Source organism: Echinops telfairi, unplaced genomic scaffold (genome assembly GCF_000313985.2).
Source record: "Echinops telfairi isolate 266 unplaced genomic scaffold, ASM31398v2 ScPeMD7_7458;HRSCAF=8496, whole genome shotgun sequence".
In the NCBI taxonomy this organism is placed as follows: domain Eukaryota; kingdom Metazoa; phylum Chordata; class Mammalia; order Afrosoricida; family Tenrecidae; genus Echinops; species Echinops telfairi.
The window spans coordinates 26,957,639-26,973,053 of record NW_022111358.1 but is presented as its reverse complement, the minus strand read 5'-3'; the positions used below and the strand labels follow the sequence as shown (position 1 = coordinate 26,973,053).

General features: G+C 55.7%; 1 protein-coding gene across 1 annotated transcript in view; it reads left to right on the top strand.

Moving 5' to 3' along the window:
• PLXDC1 (plexin domain containing 1) overlaps positions 1 to 13,581 on the top strand; it is a 61,505-nt gene extending 47,924 nt beyond the window's left edge. Inside the window, exons 11-14 of the mRNA XM_004707107.2 lie at positions 1,234 to 1,378; positions 5,174 to 5,209; positions 7,436 to 7,596; positions 9,647 to 13,581. Of these exons, the coding sequence (XP_004707164.1) occupies positions 1,234 to 1,378; positions 5,174 to 5,209; positions 7,436 to 7,596; positions 9,647 to 9,766 (462 nt within the window). The 3' untranslated portion in view covers positions 9,767 to 13,581. The remainder of the gene's footprint in view (positions 1 to 1,233; positions 1,379 to 5,173; positions 5,210 to 7,435; positions 7,597 to 9,646) is intronic.
• The last annotated feature ends 1,834 nt before the right edge of the window (positions 13,582 to 15,415 follow it).

Genomic DNA, 15,415 nt, shown 5'->3' with positions numbered 1-15,415 from the left:
TTCCAAACCCAGTTAGGCCACTTTGGGGGTGGGGGGGGGAGGTCTGAGAGGAGGGCTGCTGCTGGGGCGAGGTGGTTAAGGGTTTAGCTGCTAGTCAAAGGTTCGAGCCCACCAGCTGCTCTATGGGAGAACAGCTTGGCAATCCACTTCCCTGGAGAGACAGCCTCGGGAACCCTCTGGGGCAGTTCTACTCTGTCCTGTGGGGCGGCAGTGGGTTGGGATTGACTGGGTGGTAGAGCCCTAGTGGCGTAGTGGTGGCACTTTGGGCTGCAATCTGCAAGGTCCAGTTTGAGACCAGCCAGCTCCGAGGGAGAAAGATGGGGCTTTCTACTCCCGTAAACAGTTACGCTCTCAGAAACCCCCAGGGGCAGTGCCACCCTGTCCCTCAGGTCACTTCGATGGCAGTGAGAGGCAGTAGAGGGTGTGGGTTTGGTGGGTCCCAGCGGTGTCCCTGGTAGTAGAAATGGTTCAGCATTCACTTGCTGACCCTAAGGTTGCTAGTTCAAACCCACCCCAGAGGCCCTGGATGAAAGGTTACAGTCACCAAAGTCATGTGGGGCGCGGTTCTACTCTGTAACACCCGGGGTCAGCACCGACTCATTGCAATTACGCTGTTTTTTCCCTTTTTCTTTTGGGTGAGTCCCCTGCCAGGGGCCACCCCTTCTTGGGGTGACTTCGCCCTAAGTGGGCAGTGCTCCAGAACTCTTTACAGCTGTGGAGAGGACACTGAACGTGGCCTGGGCACAGCTGGGTCCCCTGGGGGAGAGGCCGCATCCAATGACTGAAGTGCTGGCCACTGCCCCAGCCCTCTGCCAGTGTGCAGGATTGATCCAGGCATCCCATGGGTTCCTTGTCACTGCTGGAATGCTCTAGAAGTTTCCACCACTTTGATTCTGGGCAGAGCCACCTCCTCTTCTCACATGTTGTCCTAGCACAGGCAGGTCCGTTCCTCACCTCATGCGTCTTTCTTCCCCTCCTCCTCTTTCCGTCCTTTCTTGTCTTACATGCATGTTTATCAAGCACACTGCATGTGCCAAGCTCTGCCCTGCGTGCTGCTCTCCCTTTGCACTTTCCGGGTGAAGTAGAAGGTTTCGGTGCATTCAGGCCCTGCCTTGGTTGGATGACCACTCTTGGTCCAGGCACTGGACTCTCCAGTTTTGCGGGATGACGGCGCCCACCATCCTCCCACGGCGGTCTCTGTCCAGAGAAGTAGCTTCAGGGTCTCTCTTGCAGGCAGAGGGCAGGACATGTGAAGACTTCGAGGATGAGGACCACTATGCGTCCTCCTCGCCCCCCGACAGCTCCTTCACCCCCTTGGATGGAGACCTCCCCACCACCACCACCTCCTCCCTCCCCATTGACAGCCTCACCACAGAAGGTAAGGCCAGTCCCGGGGGGAAGCACTCGCTGTCCCGACTGGGAGAAGGAGGATCTCACGGAGCAGGAGGAATTAGCTCTGGGAGAAGAAGGATCTCACAGAGCAGAAGGAATTAGCTCGTGAGCCAGGCACTGCTCCATCCTTGTTCAGACAAGGGGCTTGTGGCTCAGCGAGCTTAGGTCACTGGACCTAGTCCACGCAGCAGTAGCGGCAGGCGTAGAACAAGTGGGCACTGCACCCTGGCTCTGTGTGGCTTGCAGCAGGGCCCTGGGACAGAATTTCCTGTGTTGGCACAAGAACCTTTAGGTTCCTGGAAGGTTACCAGCTGGAGACTAGCCCACCAAGTCAGCAGTTTGAAACCATGAGTTGCTCTGAGGGGGAAAGATGAGGCTTTCTGCTTCTGTAAAGATTTGCAGCCTCCAACCCCCACAGGGGCAGTGCTATGGGGCTGCTGTGAGTTGAGGTTGATGGCAGTGAGTGAGTGGAGGGAATAACTGAGTCCCCAGCTCAGTGCCCAGTACTGAATAGCCTTGATTGTGGTTCACTGTAACCGTCTGCTTCCCAGTCCGCTGTGAGCGCTGGCCATCCTACAGCACGTTTGAATTCACTCCGCCCACTCAGACATGAGAGAGGAAGACTGCCTGTTTCTTCTAGAACTTAACCTCACTGCTGCCTGTCTCTCAGCCCCTCCTCTGCTTCAATGGTGGGAGATTCCACCTCAGCCATTCCTCTGGGGCCGCCCCCGTCCCGTGGCCTCACGTGGGCAGAAGACCAGGGTGGGACCACTAGGTCCTCCCATCCTGATTTGGTGCTGTCCTCCATCTGCGGGCCTGGATATCCTCAGGGGTCTCCGTGTCCCCTCCTAACTGGGGGCACCCCTCCAGTCCTAGGAGCCTCAGAGCTCCCCTCTCTTCCTCCCCCCAACCCCAGGAGCCTTTGACTCTCCAGCAGATTCCTCCTTCTTATACCTTTCTAATAGATTTAAAGCCGAGTCCCCTACTTTGGGAGAAAGTGGAGGCTGTCTGCTCCCCTAAAGGCTCGTAGTCTTGGAAACCCCACATGGTACACGTGACATGGAGTCAGAACCCACTGGCAGTGCCTGGGGGGTTGCTTTTTCCTTCTGCTGAGACAGAGTTCTGACGGTCTCATGAGGCAGTGAGCATGGAGCTTGAGTGGAAGGGGCAAATGGCAGAGGGCCAGATAGAAGGAACCGAGGGATATTTAAAAACCGATTCAGCCCCAGTCCCCTCTGAGGCTCAGGAAGCAGACTTATAAAAGGCAAAGTGACTTGGGCTCACGGGAGAGATGTGTGGTGGTCTTTCCACGGCACCTCCTGCTTTCCAAAGGGAACTGGAGCGGGAATGGCCGTGCAGGATGCAAACATGCTAGAGACGCTCCGGGCCACGTGGGGTGCTGGCGCTGAGCTTGGGTTAACGCTCCCCACGGCCTCCTTCATCGCCTTGTTACAGAGAAGACACTAAGGCTCAGAGAGGTAGACAACTAGCCCAGGGTCACATAGCCAGTCCAGTCTCATCTGGTCCTAAAAGCCTTCTGGACCTTTCTCCTTAGCCCACGGCCTTTCTGAAAGGAAGGAAACAGGATGCAGGTGGGTTCCGGAGTGGGTAAAACAGAGAGGGGCTGGGACACAGCTGACGGGGATGCTGCTGGCTAAAGTGAAGGTCAGAGGCCAGGGGGAAGAAGCTGGGAGACCGCAGCCGAGTCCAGCAGGGTCTTCCAGGGAGAGAAAGTCCCTGTGAAAAGAAGTAACCCTCCATTGGGCAGAGGGCCAGAGGGCAGAGGGCAGCCGCAGTGAGGGTGGAGGGCTCAGGATGTAGCATCTAGGGACTGGGTTCAAATCCTGACGTGTCTCCTGGAGGCAATGTGCCCGTGGCCAGTGACTCAACCTGCCCAGGACTCCATGTCTCTCTTGTGTTCCTGCCGGGTGGTGTGTCCTTCCACAGAGGCAGCGTGTTCTGCCTGTCTGCTTCATTCGCAGTACCATCTCCTGCCCAGCCGGCGCTGGGCCTTGCTTGTTTCGCTGTGTAATAGTCCCCAGGGAAAACATCCACCGGAGTCAGCGAGGACAGCTGCGGGGCGGCGTGGCCTGCCAGGCCCGGAGGCGGCGGCAGAGATAGTCTCGGTGCATCTATAAGGGGGAAATAGAACGAGGTTTTCCACACAGACGTCCAACTCACAAACTGCCTTGGTTGGCAGGGCAGGTTGCAGTCACCCTCCATCTGAGCCATAGCGGCAGCCAGGGAGCACAGTCCACACAGCAGGGGGGTGTTGGGGAAGACGGGGATGCAGCTGAGCCCCCGCCAGAGGAGGGCAGCGGCAGAAGGCATCAGGGCACGGGCACAGGTTCCTAGAGGGTGCCTAGACCCCTTCTGGAACCAGCCAAGCAGAGAAGCAGAGGGGTTTGTCAGAGATTGTCATGGGTGGTGTCCCCCAAAATATGTGTCCGCTCGACTGAGTTAGGATTCTCGGTGATTTGGCCGTGATACAGTGTCATTTGGCAGTTATGTAGTGATGCAATCACTCCCATGATATGATCAGCCAGTCAATTACAAGGGGATCAGGGTAGGAGGCAAACCTTCATTCAGGCCACAGCCCTGATCCAGTGTAAGGAGATGTGGCCCGCATCATGGTTTATGATGCAGGAGACACAAGGAGAGCGAACCGAGCAGAGAAGAGGGACATGACTACTACCAAGAAAGAAGAGCCAGGGAGGGAGATCATCCTCTGAACCCAGGGTCCCTGCTCGGAAGACGGACGCCAAGGCACATGGAGATCTTCAAAGAATGTCAGGCCCACAGATGTTGAAAGCAGACAAGGACCCCCGCCCTCACCCCCCAGGAAGGTAGAGCTAGAAAGTCTTCCCTAGACCTGGCACCCTGGGCTCAGACTTCCAGCCTCCTGACCTGTGAGAGGATACACTTCTCTTGGTCAAAGGCATCCTTGGCTACATAGAACAGACGTTCCAGGCGCTGGAAGCGCAGCAGCTGGCTTTTAAGAGTTGTTCCCTTGTAATCAAATGCTACTCACTGAAGTGAGCCAGAATGACCTCTGAGTGGCAGGAGAGGGGAGAGAGGGAAACAAAAGCAACAATGTAGCTGAGTCCGGATCCCCGCCTGTGGAGCTGCAAGGAGGCAGCAGCGGCAAGCTGTGGCTGTGTTGAGAAAAAGCCCCTGTGCAGCCCTCCAAGACTGTGGGGGGGATAGAGAGGAGAGATGGAAACAAAAGTAACAATGTAGCTGAACCCAACCCCTATCAGCTGGAGCTGCAAGGGTCCAGTCCCTGCCCTGAGGCAGGCGGCAGCAAACTCTGGCTGTGTTGAGACCAAGTCCCCACATCTGGGCTCCAAATGGTCCTGGCCTTGGTAGAGACAGTGGCGGGGCCAAGGTCAAGCCCCAGCCGGCTTCCACTGAGGTAAGCCAAAAGCCCCCAGCCCCTCAAAACCCTGTGGGTCTGTGCCTACTTATCTTTATGATGCTCCTCCTGCATTCCAGCAGCGTTGAATTTCTCCCTAAGCAACTCTGCTGGGCTGAATTCTGGGGAGTCCCTCTGGTGTGTGTCACTCCGTTGCCATCTTCCCTGAAGTTGTTTGGGAAGTTGGTTTCTCATTGGCCAGCTCCACTCCCGTTAGGCCTTGAAGCAAATCACGTCCCTTCTCTGTGCTTCCACTTCCTTGCCTTTGATGAAAGGCTGGACTAAACCTCCCCCACAGTCCCATGCAGACCTAAAGTGCCAAAGGCCAAGGCCGCCACTAATCTCCTTTTCTCCTCTCTCTCTGAGATGACACCAAGGTGAACCCCTACGGAGGAGGAGATGGTGAGTACGATAGATCACCTGCCGCTCCGGAGCGGAGGGGGAAGGGAGCAACACCAACCCTCGTGTCCCAGACCTGGGCCTGCGTGGGAGGCAGGCAGGTTTCTTGGCACCAGCCCCTAGACTGAAGGAACATTTTACACCTAGATTATTTCTCCTCTCAGCCAAGAGCCTCCTGCGCTTCTTCTCCCACCTGTCCTTGAACATTCACCACCTGAAATAAGTGGGGGGAGGAGGGGGGGCTGAGCAGCTGGGGCACGTGGCTGCCACATCTCACCCTGGGGCCTGACAGTCAACAAGGGGGAATTACAGCTTCTCTCCTGCTCATCTTGCTTTGATTTCCTACCTGGCTTGCCCGACAAAAGGTATCCACCACAGGGTTTTCAGGGCGCCCAGGGGTGGGGCACCCTCACCCACCCACACCCAGCCCAGAATAACCTGGGAGCATGATCTCCTCGCTGCTGACCTGAGGCAGCCCCGCCTCTCCTGCCAGGCCCTGGCTGCCACCACTGAGCTGAGTTGAGGCCATGGAGTAGAGGTTAAGGTGGATGAGGGCACAGATTCCCAAACTTCCTTGGCCCACCGGCCCCTTTTCAGAAAAAAAAGTGATTCTGCAGCCCCCTAGCAAAGAAAACCATTTGTACTATAATTCAAGATAAAGTGCAGGTCCTTCCTGGACGGATGCAGGGCCGCCAGGGGGTGGTATTGTCCACCTTGGGCAACACTGGCCTACGGGGCCTAGAATGGACATGGAAATACCTTTCATTTCCACATACTGGGGACTGTCCTACCAGAGTCCAGTGGGAGCACTCGGATTGGGTCTCCTGACCGAGACGGAGGCATGGCTAGTGGTGGACAGGATGTATGATGGGGGAGAGGAGCTAGGTCAGTCTCCTCCCTCTAACCGCGTGCTCACAGGCAGCCCTGGCCATCAAGCCACCGGGGTCAGTGAAGGCTACTGCCTGCCTGACACCCGGGTTAGAGAAGGCTAGCTTGGCTGGGCCACCCCCACCCTCCCATTTGTTGGCCGACGGAGGCTCACAGGACACACCGCAGTGATGGGGGCTGGATCCTTTCCTCAGTTTGCTCTGCTTACAGTGCAGAGCAGCATGAAAGGGGTGTGAGGACACTGCTTTTGAATGCATGTGACCTCCTGTGACCCCCTTCCCACGGTTCGCTTCCACCTGTCCTGGAAACGGGTTCAGCGTTTCTGTGGCATGTATATTACTCTCTCGTCTCCTGCTCAATACCTCCCTAGTCCTGTAGGGCTGGGCGAAGAGGAACGTAACCCCCTCCCAGCTGGTCAGGAACCAGTGGGCACTCTCTCCGTGTGCCCTTGGCCAAGTCGTTTCACCTCTCCGCATTTCCATCACCTCAACCCTGAGCTTCCAGGTTTCCATCCAGTCCTCCACCCGGGGTGGATTTCAGACTGTGTGAGTGGTGTTCTCAGAGTCCCCTCTGGATTCTTCACGTCCAGAGAACCGAGTTCATTCCATGGACTTATTTTCTTTTTAAAATTTTTTCATTATATGGACTTTCCTGGAGTCCTCGTTGGGGGGGGGGTCTCCTGAAGGCCAGGAATACAGAGGTGATGGGACACTGTCCCTGCCCCCAAGGAAGTCATGATCCGGTGCTGGACAGCTAGTGACAAGTACGTACATATAATCATATACAGGTCATTTTGATACAAGACTGACACTTCTGTACTCCGGAAGGTCTTCCCTGTGTCCTTGACATGAATGACCCCATATTAACCCCCCAAGATCCCTTTGAGGTGGTTCCTCTTAGCACCCTTGCTTGACAGAGTGATAACTGAGAACAGAGAGGCTCAATCATTTCCCATAGGCCATGCAGCTGGACAGTGGCCGAGCTTGGCTTTGAACTCAGGCAGCCAGACTCCAGAGCCAGAGCTCTTAACCACCATACCATGGTCCCTTGTGAGTTCCTTGAAAGCACCTATGTGGCATGGGTCTCACAACCCTCAGTACACATTTGGGCAACTCTTATTATAGACATCTACCCGAGTAGTGCCAACAACAACGTGACGTCAAGGCCCAGGGATGCCACTAGCTCGCTGCCTCCCCTTTTCATGTACTGGAAAACCTGGTCCGAAGATCCGGTCGGCTTTCATCTCTGGAGCTTGATCAGAACTGGGAACCCTCGCCCAGTCACGTCCCGACCTTCCGTGGTCCCCTGTATTCCCTCCCTGCCCTAACGGTCTCTTTGCAGGTCTGCAGAACAACCTGTCCCCCGAGACCAAGGGCCCCCCAGTGCACCTGGGCACCATCGTGGGCACTGTGCTGGCAGTCCTCCTCGTAGCAGCCGTGATCCTGGCTGGGATCTACATCAAGGGCCACCCCACCTCCAACGCTGCTCTCTTCTTCATTGAGGTCAGTTCGGAACTTGGCCACAGCTCTGCCATCTGCTTTGGCGTCAGCATGCCCAGGGCCACTGAGGACTTCTTCCCCTAGCACCCCTCCCCCACCCTCTTCCTACCTGAGAAACCTGCACCTGCTCCCCCGGCACGCCTCGCACTGGCCAGTGAGCGCCCTTTTAGCCAGGCTAACCTCAAGCTACTCAGCTTAACCTCAGGGTATTCAGGTTAACCTCAAGGTTTTTCTCTTGGGAACTCCTAAACAGCCCAGCTGCTTTCCCCCCACCTTCGTGAAGGCAGAAAAGCCCACCGAGGGAGGAAAGAGGACCAGAAGTGCCACCTAGTGCCCCCATTTGGTCCTAGCCATTTCTAGCCTGCTGTGCCCAACTCCCAGGCTCAGGGATCGCTCAAAGCCATGATGGAATCTGGGCCTAGGCCTTTCTGCCCGCTGGGTGGCTGCGTGCCTCTTTGAGATTAGCCTCTCTCGGGAAGTTTTCGTGGAGAATACTAGTTTTGAATGTCTTCAAAGAATCGGCCCAAGGTGCAGCATGGGAAGGGGTGCCACCTCCCTCCCCCTGGCCACCGTGCTCAACAGCCCGCAGCCCAACTCTCCACATGCACAGCCGTGGTCCCCCGCCCCCACCGCAAACCCCCTCCAGGGTGCAGGTGACCTTGTCACTCAGAAGCGTAGGCATTTTCTCCCTTTGCTGAGATGGTCCCCCTTTCCTTTTCTGTACCTGGTTTATGAATTGTAAAGGGTTATAGAGCAGGTCCGTTTTCAACAATTCAAACCCATTGTGTTTCATCTCCTTGATTATCAGAGCCCCAAAGTAGCATCACATACCCCACTCCCTCCCTGTGTTGCCTGTTTCCACTCCACCTTCTGAATTGTGTTCTGGGTAAATCCTGCCCGTTTGTCTCAGGTGTGTGTAGTACCTCCCCAGGCTTAGTGGCTCCCCTCATAGACCTATCTATTATTTGGCTGAAACTGAGTCACGGGGGTGAGTTCGTTTCTAGACCTGAAGAGCCACACTCTGGGGGTTCCACCAGTCTCTTTCTGGGCTATTTTATGGTTTTGAATTTTGTTCCACATTTTTCTTCTCCTCTATGCAGAGCAGTTGGTAGGCAGGCATGCTCAGATTCTTCTGGTCTCGGGGACGTGGAGCCTGGCGTTCACACGGTCCACTAGCCCATTGGACTCCGTGCTGCCTTCAACAATAGCTGTACCTTAGTTGGCCACTCACAGGTCTTTAAGACCCCAATCACTACTACCAAAGTAACATGTAGAACAATGATTAATTGAACACACCCCTCCACCACCGTGCAGTGAGTTCTAGCCAATCATTCTTCAGTTTTAGCCGACCTGGAAGTCACCCGAGGAGCTGCACATTCCCAGTTACACAGATTCTGATGCGGCAGTCAGAGGGAGGCCCGGGAATCTGCAGTATAATAAGTCCACCAGCCGACTCTGATACAGGCCCTAGACCAGTGGTTCTCAACCTTCCTCATGCCACGATCCTTTCATACAGTCCTCATGTGGTGGTGACCCCCCCAACCATAACATTTTCGTTGCTACTTCATCACTGTCATTTTGCTACTGTTATGAATTGGGCCACCCCTGTGAAAGGGTTGTTCAACCCCCAAAGGGGTCATGACCCACAGGTTGAGAAACACTGCCCTATACTGTCTGGAGCATTGTCTTGGCATAACCGTGCCCTCCCCAGTCATTTGCACTCCCACACACACACACAAACCTGGCCACAGATTTGGAGCTCTACTCAGTGTGCTACTGCTGTGTGAGGGATAGAGAGGTCCTCCTTTCAAGCCTCCTGGCCCTCTCTGCCCCCATTCTGGCTCCCAGCAGATGTCTTGGTGGTGGAGGGATCACAGGTGGCCTTTGGGGAGAGGAGGCCCTGACCTTCCCCAGGCTCCCAGTAGGTTCCCAGTGCTCCAAGGGCCTGGTGACAATGAGTCTGGGTGTACAGCACTGGGTGCTTTCCTCGAGGGGGTGGGGGTCTCTGGTGGGCAGGGTCACACTACTGACTTGGTGCCTGTGCCCTCCACAGCGGCGACCTCACCACTGGCCAGCCATGAAGTTCCGCAAGCACCCTGGCCACTCCACCTACACGGAAGTGGAGCCCTCGGGCCACGAGAGGGAGGGCTTCGTGGAGGCCGAGCAGTGCTGAGCACACCGGGGCTCCCCTTCGAAAGCTTGGAAGGAAGACCTGGGAACCCCCAAAAGAACAGAGCAGGGAAGCGACTTTTCTTGGCCTCCTTGGAGCACATGCAGGGCTGCGCAGGGCCACAGTCCCCCCGCCCCCCCAGATCTCACAGTAGGTGGTGGGGCCCGGCGGGACACCCCATTGATTTTTTTTACAACAGAATATATATAACCTCATCCTCTCTTGATGTCAGGAGTCTCCCCATTCCGGTCTCTCCATGGAGTATTAGGTAGCTGTCCAAGAGGTCTCCTCCCATCTGGAGAGGTCCAGACACCTTGCTCCGGGTCACCCAAAGCCCCCTCCCGCTTAGGGCGCAGATTGGGGCAGCTGCCTTTGCAGGGTTTCTGGAGCCCCGGGCTGGTCCTCTGACTGTGGTCATTAGCTCCCACTTCTATAGCTTCGAAAGTCTCAGAAGTTCCCTACCTGCTAAGCCTCAGGGCGCTGCCCTCAGCCGCACAGAAGAAAGCCAGCAGAGAGGAGGGGGAGAAGCCCTGGGGAAAGGTGTGTTTCTGGATTTTGCCCCCTCACTTTACCCATCCCGCTTGAATCAATACTTCTGCCCCCAACACGTATGCCCCCAGCCACACGGCTATCACCCCAGCCTGTGGCCAGAGTCAGCTCTGCTGCCTGACGGCGTGGAGCTCTCTACTCTGATATCACACCTGGGCCTCCTTTGACTTAGTCACCCACTCGGCTGGCAGGCTCAGAGAGGGCCACCGAAAACCAAAGCAAAGCCCGAGCAGCCCAGCCAGCCACTGGTGAGCTGGCTCAGACGCATGGCAGCCACACGGTTCGCAGTGGCTGTTCTCTCAGAAGCAAAGCCCTAGGCCTCTTTCCCCAAGGCACCTCTGGGTGGTCTTGAACCTCCAACCTCCTGCTTGCTCACCGAAGACATTAACCTTTTGCACCAGCAGCAACTACATAAATACATCCATCACAGTCTCTGTCTAGTCATGGCCTGTCTGTGCACCCGGCAGCCCAGGGTGGGGGTAAGGGAGTCCCCAGGTCATCAGACACGTCCTTGTGGGGACGTTCATGACAGTCAGAGCTGGGAAGGTGCTGGGCTACTGGACCTCGACGTTGCTTGCTGCTTCAGGGACCAGAGTGGAGAGAGGAACTGGGAAAGGGCGGATGAGGCAATGCTCCAAAGGGCTCTTTCCTCGCTTCCGAGAGACAACAGGTCGGGTCAGAAAGGGAATGGGGCTCCTCACACTCCAGGCTGGAAGTGTGAGCTTTGCTTTTGGCCCAACCAGGAAGGTGTCCCTGAGCTTGATGGATCTCACATGGCCAGTTGGCAGGCAGGCCCTGTGGTGGCTGACTGCCACGTTGAGCTCCACTTGTCCCATTCCCGAACCTCAGCACACCTCTTCCCCAGGAGAGGTCAGCCAGCCACCTGTCCTGGATCCTGTTGGGGAAGAACCCAGGGAAGGTTGAGAGGGGCAAGGTGTGGCCAGGCCCAGACCCGCTGCCGGTGGCCCTGGCCACAGCAAGCCTGGTGGCTCTGCCGTGCGAGTGGCCAGCGGGAGCTATTTGGCCCCGTGGCAGGCAGCCTGGTTTGTTTGCAGCAAAAAGAACTACAGATGAGTCACTGAGAGGCCTCTAGACATCAATACCTCTGGCTTTCTCTAGGGCAGACACCTAGACGCAAGAAAGAGGACCAAATGTGGAGACAGTGTGACTCCAGGTGAACAGGGTAGCTGTGGAGGGACCAGAAGGAGACACAGGGGTCTTGGGCTCTGGCCTCCAAATTCGGCTGACGGCCTGGGAAGGCCAGAGGGCATACTTCACACACTGGGACGGTCAACTGTGAAGCATTGCCAGACTTCCGACCCCTCCTTCATGGGCACGTGCCAGCTACAAAGGAGAGTGGGTGGCTGGCTGCCAGTGCTCCACAGTAGTCTGCCTGTGGGGACGGCAAGCGTGGGGACAGCAAGCTTCCACGTGGTGAAGCCGGGCTGTGGGGAGTTTACCTGTACTACAGAGAGACCGGCAGCTCCCAGGAAGGCTGTTTTATACTGGGACACAAGAAAGTGGCCCTCCCTCTAAAACAAGTAGGGACAAGAAGAGGAATGCAGAGGCCAAGTAGGAGAGGGGACTCCACGGCTAAGGCTGCAAGCCCAACTTCATTCTTTTGACAATTGGCTACCCCTGGATGGGAGCCCTGGTGAGGTAGTGGGTTCTGTGTGGGGCTGCCAACAACCAGGTCCGCAGTTCGATTCCACCTGCCACTCCACGTGTCAAAAGATGAGGCACTTGTTTATTCGACGCCTAGACTTGTGGATCTGTCCACTGAAGTCTCAGGGGACTCTGACTCTAGAACACGATTGTGAGTCTGGTCATCGACACTGATACCCACGAGGACCCGGGGTGGAGCAGATGGACTTTCTAAGCTTGGCTGACTGGCCACCTCCTGCGACTGTCATTAGGCATCACCTGTCATCCCAGCAGGTCCCAGGGCTCAAAGGGCCACATTGGGTCTCAACCTGGAACCTGAGGTACAAAATGTCCTTGAGTCACTGTTAGAGGCCCTTAGTGGACCTATTAAAACAATATATTCACGTAAACGTATGCATTTACCAGGGCCTTCCCTGTGCAATGTACCATAAACACACACACACACCACTCCTGTGCATTCTATAGCTGTAAGCACTGGACAAGGCTGTCTCTCTGCTCGGCCTGGCACTTGCTTTGTTCAAGGAAGACAGTGGCGAAACTGCCAGCCAACGACACTATGTACACACCTGGCCATGCATCTGGCTGTGGGCTCACTTCTCTGGACCAGGCCAAGCCTGGTTGTCAGAGACTCCAGACACGGGACTGAGCAGGGGCTGTGCCGAGATTCCACGGTCACAGTTCAAATGCAGTCTCTATCTCACCAAAAACCTACCTGAACTTACTGCACAAGTAGAAAGGCTCTGGGGACCGAGGGCACGTTTCCTAAGTGCCACTGAGTTGATGTTCAACCCCACGTGACAGAGTCGAGCTGCCCCCAGAGGGTTTTCCGAGCTGTCATCTTTCTGAGAGCAGCTTGCCAGACCTGCCTCCCACAGCTGCTGGGCGGTTTCAAACCACCAACCTTTGGTCAGCAGCTGAGGGCTTACCCAGGGCAACACCAGGGTTCCCGAGAGCACCCTAGCTCGCCTGAAAGTGACGTGTTCACAGCTTTGTGTGACTTCTGGGCACAAGAGGTGAGCCCTGGGGGAGTATTGGTTTTGCATTGGGCTGCTCGGTCAGTTCAAAACCTCCAGCCAGCCGCTCGCTCCATGGGAGAAAGATCCAACTCCAGTTAAGAGTGACCTCCTTGGAAACCCACAGGGGCAGCTCTCCCGTTCTGTCGGGGGGCTGGGAGTTTGATTCCACCCCGGGGTAGTGAGCTTGAGGTTTGGGATGATTTTGTCTCGGCACAGACTCAGTGTTATGAACAAAAAGACACCTTCCTTTTTCTATGTCTGCGGGGGTGCAAAATAAAAGTGCCAAGGACTGGGGTTGACACTCTGCAAATCGCTGCCCTATACCTCAGTTCTGATGACTCCTCGTCCCAGATGGCCTCACCCAGCAGTGGCCTCCAGCAGTGGGCCCATCTGGAGCGCCTTTCCCCGCCACCTGCCCCACTGCCACCAGAGACACCAGAGAGAGACCCCAGCCAGTGGCTTCTTTGCGTTTGTAAATCCCTGGGAGTTTGACCTCATGGGCTTGTAACCTACTATCTAGAACTACGAAATAAAATTGAGTACGTGGATGCAGTCACTCCTCTGGGCGATTCGCATTCGGGCAACGTCCGCAGCCTTGTTTTTGTCTTGTTTCTATGCCCTTGCACATTTCACTCACCAACCCACAACAGAGAGGGAAAACATCTGAACTCCTCACGGCCCCAATCAGCCAGGCCAGACTCCAGGCCGCAAACAAGCCGATTTAGAAATACACGTGCTGCGTTTGCCAGAGAAAGATGAATGTTTGGGGGGAGCGACATGGACCGCGGAAGAAAGCCCTGGGCTGTGCTGAGCTGGACCGGGGACGCTGTGCCACGGGGGTCACCTCTAGAGGCCTCGCTGGGCCTATTTCCACTGCTGTCAGACCAGGGGAGGAGCCCGGGTGCTGTCGTGGGTGATGAGTTGCAAATCCACCCCACGGGAGAAAGGAGGTTTCCTGCTCCCGTAGAGATGGACGGTCTTAGAACCCTCCAGGGCGGTTTTACTCTGTCCTCTGCGGCCCAGGATGAGTCCAAATCCACTCCAAGGGGCTCCACTCAGAGGATTTGGGTTTGGGTTTGAAAATAAGAGCGTGGGACTCCCTGGTGCAAGCCTCGCCTGTTTTTACTTGACTTTATCTTGTTTGGTTTTCAGTTCAAACAGCAGCTCAGGCAATGCACCCCTTTCTTCGTCCTGAAAAAGCCGGCCTGGTCATCCCTTCCACCCACTCACGCCCTCCCCAGCCCATGGCGGCAGAGGTCATGTTGATGATTCCAAACACCCAGAGGGCAGGTCCGAGGCTAAGACCCGGCTTCTCAGAGTGCACTCCGGGAATGGCAGGGTCCCCGCCCCTGGGCGCTGATCAAAAATGTACCACTTCAGCCCCATCCACCCCAGATGTACACAGCGCTTTCTAGGAAATCACTTTACCTACCTCACTGCAGCCTGTGCGGGAGGCCTTAGTCTCCTGTTTCCCAGATGACACGGAGGAGCCGCAGACACACGCTGACTCGCTCGTGTGCTATGATTTGTCTTTATTCAGCTCCATGAAGTGATGTGCCCACAGCCACAAAGCTAGTCAACCAGTCAAGACAGTCCCCAAACCCAAGTCTTCTGATTTCCTTGCCAGGTTACTCCCTGGCTCCCAAGGAGGGCTGCCTAGGAGCAGATGGTGGGTTCTGAGGGTCCCCAGGCCTGAGAGGGCCTCAGAAAGATGTGCAGACGTACACCCACTCTGGACTCAGGGAACCGGGAGGTTAGTGTCTGCTCATCTCGACAATCCCAAGAGCACAAACATGTCCTCATTGTTGCCGCCGCTCTCCCACTTCAGCACCTCTCTCCACCCAGCTTCAAGGAACACAAAGGCAGGGGCCCCGCGCTATTCATCTTCTTCAACAGAGCAGTGATCCTGCCATTCGCCTCAATGGGCTGCAGAGAGGGGAAGGCAGAATTCTTTCTTGAAGGGAAGATAAATTCTTTGGGGGATGATTTTTTTCCCCCCTGAGGCTCCTAAAATATGTTTACAATTGGTCCCTAGAGAGAGAAATGAAAACCAGTTTCCCACAAAGCTGAAAGCACTGAAAAAGAATGGTCGGAAAGCAGCCCATTAAACATTATCCATTCCCAACGTCTTGGGTTAAACCTCCCCCTCCAGCTTCAGGCTATAACCATCATGGGATGCCTTAAAGGTCTAACGAACGTCCAGCTAAGCAAAGCCTGAAAATCTTCCAAACCTAACAGACTGGGTTCCCTTCCCCTGGCCTGCCCATTGCCTCCCTCCATGTAGGCTGGAATTTTGTAATTCAGATACCAATGCTGCTTTCAACAAATCGCAGGAGCTATGGGTTGATTCCTTCCCTTGATTTTCCTCTCCCAAGGAACGATCGTTCTTGGTCTTTCCATTAAGTTCTCCCAAGAGCAACTC